General features: G+C 45.0%; 3 protein-coding genes and 1 long non-coding RNA gene across 6 annotated transcripts; 2 read left to right on the top strand and 2 right to left on the bottom strand.

The window, feature by feature from the left end:
- Positions 1 to 213: 213 nt before the first annotated feature.
- LOC101756520 (AUGMIN subunit 4) lies at positions 214 to 4025 on the bottom strand. The gene is made up of 13 exons (XM_004952057.3): positions 3810 to 4025; positions 3689 to 3736; positions 3520 to 3609; positions 2955 to 3308; positions 2689 to 2788; positions 2473 to 2518; positions 2152 to 2245; positions 1966 to 2037; positions 1795 to 1853; positions 1572 to 1640; positions 1393 to 1444; positions 664 to 741; positions 214 to 586 (listed from the first exon to the last, which is right to left on the bottom strand). Exons 1-13 carry the CDS (start codon positions 3945 to 3947, stop codon positions 509 to 511), a joined length of 1278 nt encoding a protein of 425 aa, XP_004952114.1. The 5' UTR covers positions 3948 to 4025; the 3' UTR covers positions 214 to 508.
- A 1827-nt stretch (positions 4026 to 5852) lies between these two features.
- Positions 5853 to 8181, top strand: LOC101756114 (probable acyl-activating enzyme 1, peroxisomal). Its single transcript, XM_004952056.4, has 2 exons — positions 5853 to 6202; positions 6512 to 8181. The coding sequence occupies exons 1-2, from the start codon at positions 5990 to 5992 to the stop codon at positions 8033 to 8035; spliced, it is 1737 nt and encodes a 578-aa protein (XP_004952113.1). The 5' UTR covers positions 5853 to 5989; the 3' UTR covers positions 8036 to 8181.
- Positions 8182 to 8941: 760 nt separating this feature from the next.
- Positions 8942 to 14077, top strand: LOC101755170 (mast cell carboxypeptidase A). 2 transcript variants are annotated; one of them, XM_022823721.1, is made up of 12 exons: positions 8942 to 9274; positions 9826 to 9883; positions 9976 to 10086; positions 10371 to 10508; positions 11166 to 11235; positions 11321 to 11376; positions 11995 to 12120; positions 12763 to 12902; positions 13054 to 13126; positions 13211 to 13285; positions 13367 to 13658; positions 13757 to 14077. In XM_022823721.1, the coding sequence occupies exons 1-12, from the start codon at positions 9147 to 9149 to the stop codon at positions 13771 to 13773; spliced, it is 1284 nt and encodes a 427-aa protein (XP_022679456.1). In that variant the 5' UTR covers positions 8942 to 9146; the 3' UTR covers positions 13774 to 14077. The 2 variants fall into 2 exon arrangements, with proteins under 2 accessions (XP_022679456.1, XP_004952112.1); XM_004952055.4 differs by having other exon boundaries at positions 13367 to 14077.
- Positions 14078 to 14436: 359 nt separating this feature from the next.
- Positions 14437 to 15721, bottom strand: LOC111256117. Of its 2 annotated transcripts, none has more exons than XR_002676166.1 (3): positions 15468 to 15721; positions 14931 to 15094; positions 14437 to 14814 (listed from the first exon to the last, which is right to left on the bottom strand). It is a non-coding gene; the product is annotated as an uncharacterized LOC111256117 (long non-coding RNA). The 2 variants fall into 2 exon arrangements; XR_002676165.1 differs by lacking the exon at positions 15468 to 15721 and adding an exon at positions 15273 to 15460 and having other exon boundaries at positions 14458 to 14814.
- Between the last annotated feature and the right edge of the window lie 746 nt (positions 15722 to 16467).

Genomic DNA, 16467 nt, shown 5'->3' with positions numbered 1-16467 from the left:
AAGGACATAACATTACTCTTTAGACAATACGCTTTCAACGGACACACTGGTTTATAGGATATATAAAAGCACAAAATAGACTTATTCTGGGCAAAAGTCAGACTCAAAGCTCAAGTGAATATCATTTTACCATAGTCGTGCATGCTAGCACAAGCTAGAATAAGGTGTGACTAAAGGCTAGCAACCTCTCTTTCTTGCATTCAAGACAAGACATTTAGGAATCACAATTATCTGCAACTGATCATCATCTGGATGATACAATCATTGGCAGTGCTATTTTTCAATCTAGAAGATAATTTTTTAAAAAAAATGATGCGTAGAACAAACAAAACGTAACATTCTCCATATACATCGCGTGTTCAGAATAAACTTTACATAAGAGCGATCCAGCCTGATCGGTCTGCAGCAACAAAACAACACATCGTCAAGTCAAATCACTATGACCACAACCACTTACTTACGTCCACAGCATTCAGGTAACAAACATGGCTTCCAAGAAAAATGGATTTTAGACAGCTGCGTGATCATGGTGAGGTTTCAGATCCATTTCCACCTGGTGAATTGTCCACTGCATACCCTCCAGTTTCTGCAACTCGGCCAGTTTAGCAATGACCCATCAGCCACATGTTAATTAATGGAAAGAAATAATTTGAGCCAGATTACCTTTACAATCTCGTGGTACTGCCTTGCAATCACATCAAAATGTGGATCTACACCCTGATACTCACGTAATCGTGAAATCTGACACAAGACAAAAATATTATTATACCAAACAGTTAAATGATGCGTAGCGAATACTGGATTCAATGATTCTTTCACACAATGGATGAATGGATGCTAAAAGATGGCATCCCTTCTTTCTCCATCAATCATAAATAGGCAGTGAATACTGGATTTGATTATTTTTTTTTCAGACAGAATGGATGCTAAAAGATGGCATCCGTTCTTTCTCCAACATGCAGACAGAATACTGGATTTGATTATTTCTTTTCAGACAGAATGGATGCTAAAAGATGGCAACTGTTCTTTCTTCAACGTGCAGTTACAAGTGGTAACTACAGACTACCACATGCCTGATTCTTGTTATGAGACTGCATACCTCCTGAAAGAAGTAAAATGTACACCAATTCTCCTAAGCTGAACTTTGTTCAATCATGCATGATTAATATATAACTGGTGCCTCTGATGTTTGCTTCTCCATGCAATCTCAAGGTATCACTGAATTCCTCATGTGTTTGTTTTTTACTCAAAAGCAGCAGCTAGTATTGGCTCTAGTGAACTTGTGGTCTTTACAGTCCTCTTTGTGAGCGGAAGCCAAAATTTTGAGAACTTTTGGCTATTTAGGACTAAACATAGAAAAATTACGAGAAATAGAGGAATCTTGTATCTTACCGCTTCATTATAGGAGTTGGATGCTTCTTTTGTGGCCTCTACAAGATACTTCCTGCAAAGGCAGTTGATATGTTAAGACGGTTCTTCATTGATGTGCTAAACAAATCAAATCCATCAAGAGAATAACAGGCGTGACTTAACTGTTACATCAACTTAAAGATCAAGTGCCTTTACTTTACCTGATCCTGTGAAGTGCTGGTACTGTATCCTTGGTGTAGGTGTCACGCAACAGATGATGCTCTAGATAGCTAGAACCAAATTAAAAAAATGGTAACTTGATCATTTAAACCTTTAGCACTTGAATAATAAAAAAAAACAGTTGTACAAGGGAGAATCAGCTACATGAGTATAGCACAACATATGTTATACTACGGTCAATGATGTAGATCAGTAGATGCGAACCTTAATTTAGCATTCATTGTCCGACACCTTTTAATAAGCCAGGTCTTCTTCAGATCATCCTGTTAGCCAATATAAGAGGTTGAGCACTAAAAAGCAATACTAACAATATGAAAAGATTCCATTTTTTCTACAAAGAAGTTTAATCACAGAAAGGTACATGAGAAGGCTTACATATTGGTGCTGATGCTCTAATTTCTTGTCTTTAACAAACTGTATAAGCACAGCAAGAATTTGCTCCAGTACCTTTTGAATTTTGAGAGCCATAAGTAATTTGCTAAAACTGAGAAAGAATTCGAGCTAAGATAAAGTGGGTGAACAGATCAAATTTAATGAATTAGGAAAAACATACACACATACATTATAGTGTTCTGCAAATTTTCTATCCATTGAAGCAAGATCCTCCAGTAAATGTGCCTCTTCCTTCTCTATCTCTTCGATGATTAATTTCACCCTGTCAAATGGGAAGAAAAAATAATGGTAAATACTTTTCCCAGACACCTGTTCAGCCTAACTCCACATAAGTTTCAATTCCAAACAAGATGGAAAATTGGGAGCTGACACCAAGATAAGTTAGCAATGTTAATGGGCTTGCCCCAGAGAATGGATGGTAAGATGGTATTGATACAAAAAAAATGTGCTCAAAACAATCTGACGGAAATGTACGACAAGAGAGTTCACCTTTCTGGAAGCCTGGCACTTGAGATTTGACTGATGGATGATGAATCTGCAGCAAAGATGTTAAGATGAGATAACACAATAGCCAGAACAAGAATTCTGAGTGTTTTGATCTTTCTTAAATCGAGCTACCAAGGATATTTTGTATAAATAAGGAGGAAGAGAGGGTGACAATTTATATGCAAATATAATATCTATTCATCCCTTTTAGTAACTGACCCCTTTCATCCATAGCAAATAGATCAGCTAAAGCATCACACTTGGCTTCTAACCGGGCTTCAATCTCCCTAGCCAAAGTTCTCTGATAATCAACCATGTCCTGCAATCCATACCAAAGCAGATGCTTCAAAGGTGAGATGGCCATTTTTTATTTTGATTTTTCACTCTTTGACCAAAAAAGATAATTCATATTTTGCAAGGTACGTATTGGAATTACGTTCACCAAATCAAACAAGGCCGACTTAGAAAATTTGAACTGTTCTTACCACAGACATCGCTGGCTGCTCTTGTTGCACCTGGTAGAGATAATCAGATGTGATTCCGAGAAAACGATCAGGAACACCACCAACTCCAGGTTCAACTGCCTCCGAATTACCACTCCCATAGGCAGCACCAACAGTCACCGCACTAGCAGTGCTGCTATAATTATTGTAACTTGTCGAGATTGAACTTGAGCTGGGTGTGGCACTCGTCAAAGTACTATCAAATGAACTCCTTGACAAGGTGCTCAGTTTTTCAATCTCCTCCTCATGGACCTCCCCGTCCTGCGAGAGCAGTGGGAGCCTCAACCTCTGTGCTGCCTCTGCCACAGCCAAGCGGTGCTCCAAAGACTCATAAACCTGGATTCAGAACTGACATAGTAAGCTCGGTGACTAAATATCATTTTTGTCAGATAATTTGTTGATTACTATGCCAAATAAATGGAATCAACAATGAGGAATGTCCACCATCAATTAATCAGTCAATGAAATTGCTCACATTTCAAGCTCTATTTGCACCAGTCAATGAAAAATGGGGACTTGTCGGGACTAGCATGGGAGAATGCAGAACCTGTGGGGAGCAGTTGAGCTTCTTGCCGGCGCCGGCACCGCCTGCGGCATGGTACTCCTCCACCATGGCCACCGCCTCCGCGTACACCGCCTGCCGCATCGCGCCAGATCTGGTCAGAACACGCCCAACCCTAAAATGCAGATCCGACAAGCGGACAGGGGTGACTCACCAGCGCCTCGAGGTAGAGCGCGCGCTCCGCAGCGACCTCCTCGCGCGCCTGCAGCGGCAACAGGTTCAGATAAGCAGCGGAAAGTGCGGTAGGCGGGGGGAGCGGCGTGGGTTCGGCGTACCTGGAGGAGGTCGGAGTGCGCGGAGTTGGAGAGGAGGGACGCGTCGGGGGCGAGGTGGTGCCGCTGGAGCTGCTCCACCAGGTGCGCCACCTCCGGCGGCGGCGGCGGGAGGGACGCTGCGGCGGCGGCCTTCGACATTGCGCCGGCGAGGGTCGCGGCGAGTTGGTTGCAAGGTTAGCGTTTGAATCCGGTTGGAGAGGTGGGGCTTGTGAGATCAGGGGTGGTTGGTGGCCGTTGGATCGGGAAATAGACGGGTGAGATCGCGGCCGGCAGTTTCGTTCATCCCGAGAAACTTGAACTTGAAGACGGCGCTCGTGTGGTGTGAGATGAGGAATGCTAAGACACGTTTTACCTCTCATTGCATCAAAGGAAAACATGACCAATCACCTCTCAGTCGATGGCAACAAAGGAAGCACATTGATCCTAGTCCTGAAAGAAGCAAGGTGATCTTCAAGAATTTGTTTGCTTTGATGTCGATCAGACAAAGAGTTTACATTTTCCCTTATAAAACAATGGCTAGATAGCTTCATGTAATCTCTCCTCTCGTAAATATCTCATTTTGTACTCTTTCCTTACTTTTTTAATAGGTTAACCCTTCATGTTTCATCGAAAAATAGAGGAAGCTGGAATTTATGCTATATGCTTATATTATTTCAATATAAATGGATGTGAAAGTGATGCCGAGCCATCAAACTTGAGTTTACAAGTCAAGAACTTAATATATCCTAGGGAACGATATCTGAAATGGACATGTCTTGAGAATATAATGGACTTTAGCATAGGTGTAATTATGAATTTTACAAGTGATCTGATATCCGAAATGGACCTGCCTTGAGAATATAATGGACTTTAGCATAGGTGTAATTATGAATTTTACAAGTGATCTTTAGCGGTTAGGATATCCACAAAATGGTGGCACTGTGAGAGATAAAGAAATGGCTATCGTGGTTTTTTTCTTTTTTAAAAGATGCAATTATGGAATCTCCACTAGCCTAACATTTAGGGGTTGTTTGGGAGGGATTTTCCTAAAATGGCTTCACCAGTGAAGCCAAAGCCCCCTCCACTAGCAATTATGAAGGCCAAAAATAGTAGCTTCACCCGACTTCTAGGTCATTTTAGCATCAACTTATGAAACGGTTTCACGCTACAGTATCTCGTTTTGCGCAAAATAGGTGAAGTCAAAGTCGAAATAAGCCTTCCCCAACAAAGCCTAGTACTTGCATATTGGGGGCGATATGGAACACTTATTTGTATAAAACACTTTGCGTCTTTTCATTAGGTTTTTTAAAAATACATTTGAATAAATTCTAGATCCATCGCTGCCTGACTGGACGAAAAGATACTAGAGGCATAATGCTAGGCTGGTAGAATTCATCGTGGATGCAAAATTATGAATCCTTCGAGTCGTCTTTAGTGATTGTGTGGAAGAAAGGGAAGCATAAGCATTTCATGGGTTAAGATAGCTGCAAACCGGTAACATCATGAGACAAAAGAAACACAATAGCATTCATGGTTTCAAAAAAAAAATGCAATTATAAACTATCCACTAGCCTAGATTTTAGTGGTTGAACGATAGGATGACAGAACATATCTGTATAAAGACACTTTGTATTTTTCCATTAGCTTTTGAAAAGGATTTTTGATCCGTCACTGCCTAACTAACGAAAAGACACTGGAGGCAAGAGAAGAAAGGCCATTTCGTAGGATGAAGACAGCCTAGACAACGATACCAACACAACCACGGAAGACGAGAAACACGACGGCGTAGTGCATGATAAAATTGCATTTCTACAAGACTACAAGTGGCTTTTAGCGGCGCCACGTCACTAAGAGATGGGAGCGAGGAGAACTGCTTTCTGTTGAACAACATATTTGTCCCATAACATACAGTAATCACTAGTCCTGCACTGCTGCAGGATGACGACGACGGCTGGTGATGGATGGCGACGCCTGTCGTCAGCATCGTGTTCAGCTAGAGTGCTCGGCAATTACGCGTCGTCGTCTCCCTCTCTGCTCCACTCACTCGATATATTCCCCTGGGAAAGGAAAAGGAAATCTCTCCTCCATATATGCCTTGTTCAACGTTGGCTCTTCTATCCCTCCTCCATCCGTCGTCGCCGCGCGCCCCCGTTCTCTTCTGACTCGGGACCCCAGGCGCTGGCCGGAGGCGAAGGGGGGCGATGGAAGGCACCGTGCTGTGCGCCGCCAACCACGCGCCGCTCACGCCCATCAGCTTCCTCGAGCGCACCGCGCTCGTCTACCCGGACCGCCCCGCCGCCGTCGACGCCTCCGGCCCCGCCGCCGCGCCGTCGCGCACCTGGAGGGAGACCCGGGCGCGCTGCCTCCGACTCGCCGCCGCACTCGCCGGCCTCGGCGTCGCGCGCCATGATGTGGTAAAATCTCGAGCCTCATCGCTTCAATTGCCTTCCGTTTTCACCCCCCTCTGTTTTCTTCTGTTATTACTATGGAGCAGTAGATTCAGCAGCAGCCATTTCTTACCCCTTCCTCTGCCTCCTCCGAGCAGCAGTGACTTTTACTGCCTCTCAAAAGTTCAATCTTTTCCCCGTTTAGCTAGTGTGCAGTGGATTGAGAGTACATGTTCTTGCCAAAATCAATTTGTTATTCTTATAAATTTGTGTCTGCTTCCCTGCCTAGGAATAATTCAGAAAGCTACAGCAATTGTCGTTGTTGTTGCTGTGCAGGTCGCCGTGTTCGCGCAGAACATCCCCGCGTTCTGCGAGCTCCACTTCGGCATTCCCATGGCCGGCGCCGTGATCTGCGCGCTCAACTCGCGCCATGACGCCGGCATGGTGTCCGTCCTCCTCCAGCATTCCGAGGCCAAGGTGTTGTTCGTCGACGCCGCGCTGCTTGACACCGCCCAAGAAGCTCTCCGTCTCATGTCCAAAGCCGGAGCAAGGTCCCCCACCGTGGTCCTGATCAAGGAGGTCCTCGACGAGCCAGCCGTCCCAGCTGACCATCATCAGTATCACGAGTACGAGGCCCTCCTGAGCAGCGGCGGCGGCGGCGGCTCGCCGGAGTTCGTTATCCGGTGGCCTGCCGACGAGAACGAGCCGATCGCGCTCAACTACACGTCGGGGACGACGTCGCGTCCCAAGGGCGTGGTGTACAGCCACCGCGGCGCGTACCTCAACACCCTGGCGTCGGTGCTCCTCAACGATATGGCGGCGATGCCGGTGTACCTGTGGACGGTGCCCATGTTCCACTGCAACGGGTGGTGCCTGGTGTGGGGCGTGGCGGCGCAGGGCGGCACCAACGTGTGCCTGCGCAAGGTGTCGTCGGCGGGCATCTTCGACGCGGTAGCGCGGCACGGGGTGACGCACATGGGCGGCGCGCCGACGGTGCTGAGCATGGTGGTGAACGCGACGGCGGAGGAGCGGCGGCCGCTCCCCGGGGGTCGGCCGGTGACCGTGATGACCGGCGGCGCGCCGCCGCCGCCGCAGGTGCTGTTCCGGATGGAGGAGCTCGGGTTCCTGGTGATCCACTCGTACGGGTTGACGGAGACGTACGGCCCCGCGACGGTGTGCACGTGGAAGCCGGAGTGGGACGCGCTGCCGGCGGCGGAGCGGGCGGCGATCAAGTCCCGGCAGGGGCTCCACCACCTGGGGCTGGAGGTGGACGTGAAGGACCCGGCGACGATGCGGAGCGTGCCCGCCGACGGGCGCACCATGGGGGAGGTCATGTTCCGGGGCAACACGGTGATGAGCGGCTACTACAAGGACGCCGCGGCGACGGCGGAGGCGATGGCCGGCGGGTGGCTGCGGTCGGGGGATCTGGCGGTGCGGCACGCCGACGGGTACGTGAAGATCCGGGACCGGTCCAAGGACATCATCATCTCCGGCGGGGAGAACATCAGCACCATCGAGGTGGAGGCGGCGCTGTTCGCGCACCCGGCGGTGGCAGAGGCGGCGGTGGTGGGGCGGCCCGACGAGTACTGGGGCGAGACGCCGTGCGCGTTCGTGACGCTCAAGGACGGCGCCGCCGCCGCCGGCGTGGGAGCCGAGGAGGTGATGGCCTTCTGCCGGGCGCGGCTGCCGCGATACATGGCGCCGCGGACTGTGGTGTTCGTGGCGGAGCTGCCCAAGACGGCGACGGGGAAGGTGCAGAAGTTCACGCTCCGGGAGCAGGCCAAGGCCATGGGCAGCATCCCCCGATCCAGCTCCAGCTCCAAGAAGGGAGGAGGATCAGGGACGAGGAGCAAGCTCTGACCAATGTACTCGGCTGTCATCTCACTCCACCTATACCCGTGCGCGTGATGTAAAATCAGTTCGTGGCAGTAAGCTCTGAACTGTGATAAACTATCATCTAGCGACCTGCATTGATTCATGGCAGTAATAAAAACAAATTTACAGCACGTGCTAATCCACCACCCCCAACCTCATCCGAAGCCTTCTCTGAGTGCTAAAATGGAGGTGCATCTGAAAGCAATGGAAGCGGACCTTGTTGGCATCAGGGGACAACTGTTACCCCCCCCCCCCCCCCCCCCCCTTTTTTTTTGTCAGTGCATTCTGACCTGCACTCGAGCTGCCTATCGATCTCGTATTGAATTGCAGCGCACAAGACTGCAAAGAGAAACAACGAAAAGGGGTTGGCAACTTGGCATGGACACAGCCAACGAATGCTCGCACTTTCATCACACTTCCTGTGCTTCGATCCCTCTAAAATTTTGTCAATCCTTAGTTGATGCAGAGCTAGTTCCCTGGAGAGAAATCAGGAGCGCAGCGTTTAAGAAAAAAAAGCACGGGAAGGACTCGCATGATCAACTACTACATCCATTTTTAAATGTATGACATTTACTTAGTCATATATTTAAAAAGTTTCCAGTTTGGATCAGACCGTGGATTTTGAAGATCTGGATTTTGGATGGATTTTCAAAATGGTGTTGCTTGGACCCTAGATTCTAGAATCCGATTTTATAGTTGTTTGTAGGATAGATTCCTTTTATGCCCTTGCTATCTAAGAAGAGCGGAGAATGGCAAATCAAGTGATTGTCCAGAAGGATGATGGGCAAAAAGGTAAAATACACGTGCATAAGCTGGTGGAAGCTAATCTTGAGCAGCTTTTAGGATTCTTATAATCCTCAAAATAGACTTGGTAATAATTTTAAACTGGATGGATTGTGAAACTGCCCCAAACCCAATCAAAAACTTCCCCGCTGCGGTAAACGATCCCGATCGGTTTGCTAAATTTGACAACAAATCCACTTCACCCACCTCCAAGAGCAAGAGAGCGACAGGTACACAGGGGCTCGCCGCCGACGAGCCTCCCCGTCCAACTCACAGAGAGGGGGAACGGGAGCAACCAAGGCCGCCAGCGGCGATGGCTGCCTCGCCTCCTCGTCCTCTTCTCCACCTCCTCCTAACCCTAGCCCTGGCTCTCACCGTGGCCGCCGCAGGCAAGATCTCGGCCGACCGCACCCCGATCTCGCGCGACATCTACCACTCCAGGTGAGCCCGCTGACCCGCTCCGCTCCGCCCGCCCGGCGTCCTCGCGCCCTCTCTGGTCACCTGAATTGCCATCTCGAGCTCGTCGGTTCCGTCCTTTCCGACGCCAATTCGCCCGGCCCGCCAGTAGTAGCTGCCCACTCAACAAAATGATGGGTGGATTCGTCACAGCTCACGCGTGATTGTTTTTACTGAGATGTACTCCCGCTCGCGCGCCATAATTTGGGCCTGGCCACCGTAAATTCGTCTTGTTTGTACCGCCTGACGCGGGCTTCAAGTTTCAACCCTGGCTTGGCTGGACTGAGCGTATCCAACCCCATTTCTTCTTAGTTTGTTAATAAGTACAAGCTAGGGTTGTGTAGAAATGCCATGCTACATGCATTTATTGGCTTGCCAGTTGCTAACGGATTGGCTACCCATAGTTTAGCGATTAGGACTTGAGAATCCTTCACCCATCTGTTTTGTTCGATAAATCTAGTTGAAATTGAATCCTGAAAGCTGCTCCCAGTAATCCTGAAATCTAGTAACTCGATTCTTCCTTCTTTCCTTGCTAGTGACTCCCTTCTTCGTGAAATCAAGGATTTGGTTGCTCGGCATTCCAATAAACTGAGTGTGAGTGCTGTGCCTATTCCTGTCCAATTATTCGTTCACTTTGCTTTGTTTTCAGTAGTCCCCTATATTCAATTCTGAACAATGTGTTGCAGATGGACACTATAAGAACAAGTAACAAAGGCTATTCTGCGGAGCTGTTTGTAGTTACTTTTAATCCCGTGAAAGAGAGTGTGGATAATGGATCAAAGGTTCATATCCTTCTGGTAAGTTTCCATCTAATATATCTTCACTCATTTTCTTCCCTAATCGTATGCATCATTATGCTTCCCTCAATCAGTTGCACCGCACAATTGATCCAATATCTCAAGATCAAATATGAGCATTCCACCCAAATATTCTCCGCCATCCCACCTCAGTTGAGAGGGCACACAGCATAAAATAAAATGAGACTAATAAAGCATTCATTTTGGCTTAATACCTTTGTGTTGATTTGTAAATTAAATTATTGATATCTTGCGGTTTTGACAGAAAGGTTATTGTCTTCCAGAGCTTTGGGCAGCACGGCAGAGAACTTATTACCTCTGAAGTTGCATTACGCCTTCTCTATATTTTAACGGAGAAGCATAAGATTGCCGGTGTGGATCTTTCATCCTTTGAGAAAGTGCTAGACAACCTTGTGATCAAAGTAAGTCCTTTGAACTTATTTTACATTCAGTCTTGACTAATTGTTAAAAAATTTATGGAACACATTTTGCAAATGTGCCCTTTGTTCTGCTATGCTCTGCATTGGACTAGCATAATTTATTTTCTATGATATGGAACCTAGGGACAAATACATTTTTTTCTTGAGGGGTGTTGCCCTTATGCTGGCATTATGATCTTGATCTACATTTTGTTGTACCCGCGTTGTAAAAAAATTTAGTGCACTATTGTTAAGTGCTATTGAAAGGGCATGCTTGGCGCAGTGGTAGAGTCTCTCCACTTGTGTCCTGGAGGTCCTGGGTTCAAACCAGATTTTTTTTTCCAAATTTTGCAAGGTGGGGGCTGTCTAGAAATTTCCTTGTGTGGGAGCTTCCAGCACTGGGTACACCCAATATATACTAATTAAGGCTCTTGATGGATAATCAGGATGATTATGATGTTGTTCTAGTTTTAACGGGATGGATTTGTCCTGGATAGTAGAAACACTTCCATTGCATGGCATCATTAGTATTGTCACCTTTACTACTGTATCATGTTCTTACACTTGTTTCCGCTCCCACTATTTTGTTTATGTTACTTCTGTTCTAAATCATTATTTCATTACAGGACTAATGTTTTTACATGTATCTTTCTCTTTAAGGTGGTGCCAATGGAAAATTTGAATGGTCGTAGACGCGTTGAAGAAGGGGAGCTTTGTGATAGGAGAAATGGTGATTGGTCTTTTATTTACAAATCCATTCACTAAAAGCAGTTTTCGTGCCAATTTTTTTTAAATATATATTTTCCCTTTGGCAGGAAGAGGAGTTGATCTTAATAGGAATTGGAGTGTTGACTGGGGAAAGAAAGAAAAGGTCAGTATCTTGGTAGTTTCTCACTGTGCACTGGGTGAAAAATCTAATTCCTCTTGGCGTTTGTTGTATGCTGATTCTTTTAAAGTATATCTTAAACTGAATCTTGACTACCACTAGTTCATTTGTGAATTTCCATGTTTACCAGTTAGTTCTGTGTAATTACTTGACAAGCTTCTGTACTTATTGTCAAACATATTAGAGCATTGCCCTTGTAAGCTCATCCAGGAATAGTTATTTTTAGTATAAAGCTATATCTATGCAGACTTGGACTGGATGAACTTTGATCACGCACAGCCTTGTATGTTCAATTTATGGTTGGATGATCAGAATTTTGCGGATCTTTTATGAATGTCTATGTTTTTGTGATCATACATGTACTATAGGATTGCCCCAGAAAATTTGGCTGATTGACATGTATGATCACTAATTTTAAACTGGAGATTATATCTATATAAAATTGTACTTATGCATTTGGCATGCTTTACCATGTATATTCGTTGGTGATAGGTTCGTTATTGTTTTGTCTACATGATCCTTTGTTGTTGTGTCCCGTCAGAGTTTTACAAATATGCATACTATTAACATATTGATTTTTTTGTGTGTTTTCTTATATTATAGGACTATGACCCATATGAGGAAAATCCTGGCATAGCTCCTTTTAGTGAACCTGAGACCCAGATCATGAGGGAACTATCCAGGTCATTTAAACCTCATGTTTGGGTGAATGTGCATTCTGGAATGGAGGTAATGCTATTCTTTTGTTCTGTTGCTATCCTGTGTGCGACACATAATAACAAGTTAGATCAGAGTATTTATGCACCTAAGCCACAAAAGGATGGCATTTTGACCCTTCAGGAAAGAAGATACTTCCAAGCATGGTTGCCATCTAGGCACTTATAAATTTTGATTACTATTTTTTACTCAGACTGCAACGTACAAAATATTCTGTTTTTAATCATCATGTGGTCATATGCTAGTTTGTCATTAACTACACTCAAAGATAGAATAAAAAAATGATATGTATGAGTATTACAGATACCATTTCCCTTTATAAATGTAGCAAACAATATGCATATGGTTATATATCAGGTTCTGTCTCATGATATACAGCTAGCATGAAATGCTATGGTGTGTGGTTAGTTCATATTATTTATGGAGTGCAACTACCACCAAGATTAATTTGTGGAGTTCTGAAGATAGGTGATGGGACTAGGAGCGTGCTTTAGCAAAAATCACATTTCAACAATGATCTTAAAATTTAAACATAATAACCAAGGAAAGCCAGCATAGAAAGAGACTTGCAGTTGCACATAGCCCTACTGCTGTAGTTCTTGATTCTGCTAATTCATGTCTGTCTCATCTTATCATTCTCTTCTTCAACCGCAGGCCTTATTTATGCCATATGATCACAAGAATACCACACCAAATGGAGCATCTGCTCATTTGATGCGGTCAGTTTTGGAGAATTTGAACCATCGCCATTTCCAAGATAGCTGCCTAGTTGGGTCAGGTGGTGGATCTGTTGGGTATGTACATATCACACGTTTCATGTTTTCATATTTTTCAATTATATTCTTTTGTTGTTTGTCACCCTGTGAAGCTCGTTGACTATATCGCTTACTCTGAGAAATTGTATTGACATTAAACTATTTGTTTTTTTACCCTTTCCCTTACCAGATATCTTGCACATGGGACCACGACTGATTACATGCATGATATTGCAAAGGTGCCAATGCCGTTCACCTTTGAGGTTGGTCAATCTATTATCTCTGTTTGGAGTAGCACAGAACTGTATGGACACAATAGCACTAAGCTCATTTTTGCGGATATTCAGATATATGGAGATGAGAAAGCATCCACTGACGATTGCTTCAAGATGTTCAATCCTGTTGACAAGACAACATTTGATGTAGGGAAATCTAGCATCCCTGTTCCTACAATATTCTTAGTGGTGTTATTTCTGTTTGATAACCATCGTTTCTGTCAACAGAGAGTCATCAACAAGTGGTGCATGGCATTTCTCATACTTTTTGAGGAAGGCTTGCGAAACCTGCAAGATTCCCAGATAGTATCACAAGGCGCACTGGACAACTGGGTCCCAATTGGAGGAGACGTTGAGAGAAATGTGGAGCGGAAGAGTTCCCGTGAGAGGAGGAAGCTGGAAGGGCTTGACCTTGGAATGCAGGAGCTAAGAACGTACTTTCGGCTATTTATGGTATCAACATTCTTGTTGATGTTCATGTTCTGCACAAGGATATCAAAGAACAGAAACAGAGACTCAGGTAACGCCTTTGATCCTTGAATACCAAGAAACTGATGATTGGAGCTCGCTGCCCAAATGAGTTTCAGTTCCAAGAGTGATAGCCATCTGTTGCCTCAGATGAACAAAGCGCGTGAAACATTCAACGTTGCAATGCAACGTTGGAATGCAATTCTGCGCCCTGCCATTTGGAGTTGGAGACGAGGCTGCTAGGATCAGAATGGTATCAGGCAGTTCCTGTTTAGGTTACAGTAGACGCCAGATGGTTTGGTTAATCATTAACAGATTGTACCTGTAAGTTGTAAAATTGTCCATATCAGCTTTCGCAATGCATAGGTTTTCTTACATTTCTGAAAGTCAGTGCACCCAACACTGGATTTGAAGGCTAAATTTTGTGCCATGAATTGATTAGTATCTCACTGCTTGAGTGATTTGTGATGAGTCGGGTGTGAAACTGTGATGGCGTAAATTACAGAGTGACAGTCATAAAAACCATCAAATTTGGATTTTAAGCTCCACAAATATGAGATGACGGGATGTTCGCTTGTATAATTTTTTTTATCGGAACGTCGCAAAATTTTGTAGTATAAGAATTGCAGGCAGGCAAAGTTTGACTCAGATGAGCAGAGATGGATTGGGAATTGACAGGACATCAAGCAGGGTCTGGACCTTTGGTGCGCTTGTTCAGAGTTGCAAGCCTCTTTTTATGCGTGCTAAATGAGCAGAGATCTGCAATTCTTGAAAAAAAAATTACAGAATCAAATTCATATCAATGTGTTCTGATGGTCAGGGGTAGGATCTTAAAGAAAAGCTTCCATGGCTCCAGCAGAAGATTGGGAAGAAAGATTCAATCTATTGCTTGCCGTTCCAGTTACAATAGCCTTTACACATGTAGGCCAATGCCTTTGCCCTTCATCATGTAATAAGTCCACGAACAAGCTCTCTAGTAAACCAAACAACTATCCGAACTAACTAGTCTTCCCATTGCCAAACTCTAAACAAACTTGTAACAAACTAGATACCATCCTGTCATGCCTGAACCTGCAGACCTTGCCACGACCTGCATACTGCACGCCTGCCGTAACATCTAATCCTGCTGGCTTCTTGCACTCTCGTTCGCCTTCATTAGGGACTTGACGCTGTACATCAGTTGCCAGTTTATTGTCGTCGACCATCATCTGAACAACAATTGGAGTTTTAAAGCTTGGTCAGAAGAACTAGTTAAAACCACGGAGCAAATCAAATGCGATCAAAACTTCTGTCAGCACTAGCTCTAGTATTTTTCTGCTTTTACCTTCAGTGTCTCCTCATCTTCCCCCTTGTCTTCCTCCTCAACTTCATCCACCTCATCATCCTCATCTTCATCGTCACAAACCTCGTCGACCTCATCGTCATACTCTTCATCCTCTTCCTCCTCGCCCTCTTCTTGCTTGGGAACTTCCTGAATGATTCCGGATTCTGAATACATATTGCAGGAGTGTATGTTAGTGTATTTTATTGCAAGAATAAATGAGTGCAGCAATTAATTTTTATGTCACATCGGTAATTTTGCTGACGTGGTAAGGTCTTTACGAGGAGAGAGGGCTGTAGCTTCATGAAATGAGAGAGGAGTTTCATCCTCGTGAAACATATTTACCTAGTTTGCAGTCTTGGTAAAGGTAAAGCAAGTACTGGTTAACTACGTAGGTCCGACTGCATCCTCACCAGTCACCACTACCCTCGCGCACCCATGCTTCGAAATCAGATCGGATAAACCAAAGCTTATAATCCGAAAGGACCATACATAACAATCTAGACAGGAAAAGAGAAGCAATCGAACGAAGGAACGAACCTTTCTTACGATTTCCATCTGTTCCTTAACCGAGAGATGACGAAAGGGAGACAACATGCCAACGAGGCCAGGGATGTCGTAGTTGGCGATGCTAATAGCTCCATCAGACAACGGCATCAACCGCCCAGCGAATGGATGGATGGATGGAGCCCGTGGCACCGCCGCTGCTTCCGCCTGCCATGGTTGGGCTGCCGAAGAGCGGCGGAAGAGGATGATGCGATGCGCCGGCGGCGGGGTTGCGCCCGGGAGGCAAAGGGAATTAATTATTAGGGGACGGATCAAATCAGAGCTACTGTGCGTGCGCTAGAAAGAGTAATTTTGGAACTTGGGCTCCTTTTATTGGGCCATGCTTTCCTCAGTGCAAACCACCGACCGGGTGTAGCTAGACAGAATGGACCGGCCCCTGTGATTTGTGCCATGCTTTTTCTGTTTTTCTTTTTACCTGAGCAACATTTTATTACCATCATAAACAAAAATGTTGCTCCCGTAAAAAAACAGAAAAAGGCAGAGATCAGCTTCCAAAAGGAGAAAGATCAAAAAAAAATTACAATCATGACACCGGAGAGAATGTGATTAGGGTACGTACTTAGCTGGCACATGTGAGTCGTCGATCATGCACCGCTCCATTACATTACTGAGTACGTAGGAAGCCTGTTTCAATCTCCTACCCCTAACAATAGTCTACAAACACTCTGTGTATTTTACGTTATCCCAAAGATGCCTTCGTTGAGCGGGTGTTTGTTTCTTTAATCCCTCCTAAAATTCCTATCACATTAAATATTTAGATATTAATTAGGAGTATTAAACATAAACTAATTACAAAATCAATTGCACAGATGGAGACTAATTTGCGAGATGAATAGACTAATTACAAAACCAATTGCACAGATGGAGACTAATTTGCGAGACGAATCTATTAAGCCTAATTAGTCCATGATTTGATAATGTGTAATGATGGGTTAATTAGGCTTAATAGATTCATCTCGTGAATTAGCCTCCA

Source organism: Setaria italica, chromosome I (genome assembly GCF_000263155.2).
Source record: "Setaria italica strain Yugu1 chromosome I, Setaria_italica_v2.0, whole genome shotgun sequence".
Lineage (NCBI taxonomy): Eukaryota > Viridiplantae > Streptophyta > Magnoliopsida > Poales > Poaceae > Setaria > Setaria italica.
This window is presented reverse-complemented; position numbering and strand designations above follow the sequence as displayed.

What these genes read in the sequence shown, in the direction of transcription:
- LOC101756520 (XM_004952057.3), bottom strand. Translation starts at nt 3,947, where the DNA reads ATGTCGAAGGCCGCCGCCGCAGCGTCCCTCCCGCCGCCGCCGCCGGAG. An exon ending in AGCTCAACTGCTCCCCACAG is followed by an intron (nt 3,309 to 3,519) that starts GTTCTGCATTCT and finishes TTCTGAATCCAG; the next exon opens with GTTTATGAGTCTTTGGAGCA. An exon ending in ATTTGCTATGGATGAAAGGG is followed by an intron (nt 2,519 to 2,688) that starts GTCAGTTACTAA and finishes TCTTTGCTGCAG; the next exon opens with ATTCATCATCCATCAGTCAA.
- LOC101756114 (XM_004952056.4), top strand. Translation starts at nt 5,990, where the DNA reads ATGGAAGGCACCGTGCTGTGCGCCGCCAACCACGCGCCGCTCACGCCC. An exon ending in GCGTCGCGCGCCATGATGTG is followed by an intron (nt 6,203 to 6,511) that starts GTAAAATCTCGA and finishes GTTGCTGTGCAG; the next exon opens with GTCGCCGTGTTCGCGCAGAA.
- LOC101755170 (XM_004952055.4), top strand. Translation starts at nt 9,147, where the DNA reads ATGGCTGCCTCGCCTCCTCGTCCTCTTCTCCACCTCCTCCTAACCCTA. An exon ending in GCTTTGTGATAGGAGAAATG is followed by an intron (nt 11,236 to 11,320) that starts GTGATTGGTCTT and finishes TCCCTTTGGCAG; the next exon opens with GAAGAGGAGTTGATCTTAAT. An exon ending in CAATGCCGTTCACCTTTGAG is followed by an intron (nt 13,127 to 13,210) that starts GTTGGTCAATCT and finishes GCGGATATTCAG; the next exon opens with ATATATGGAGATGAGAAAGC.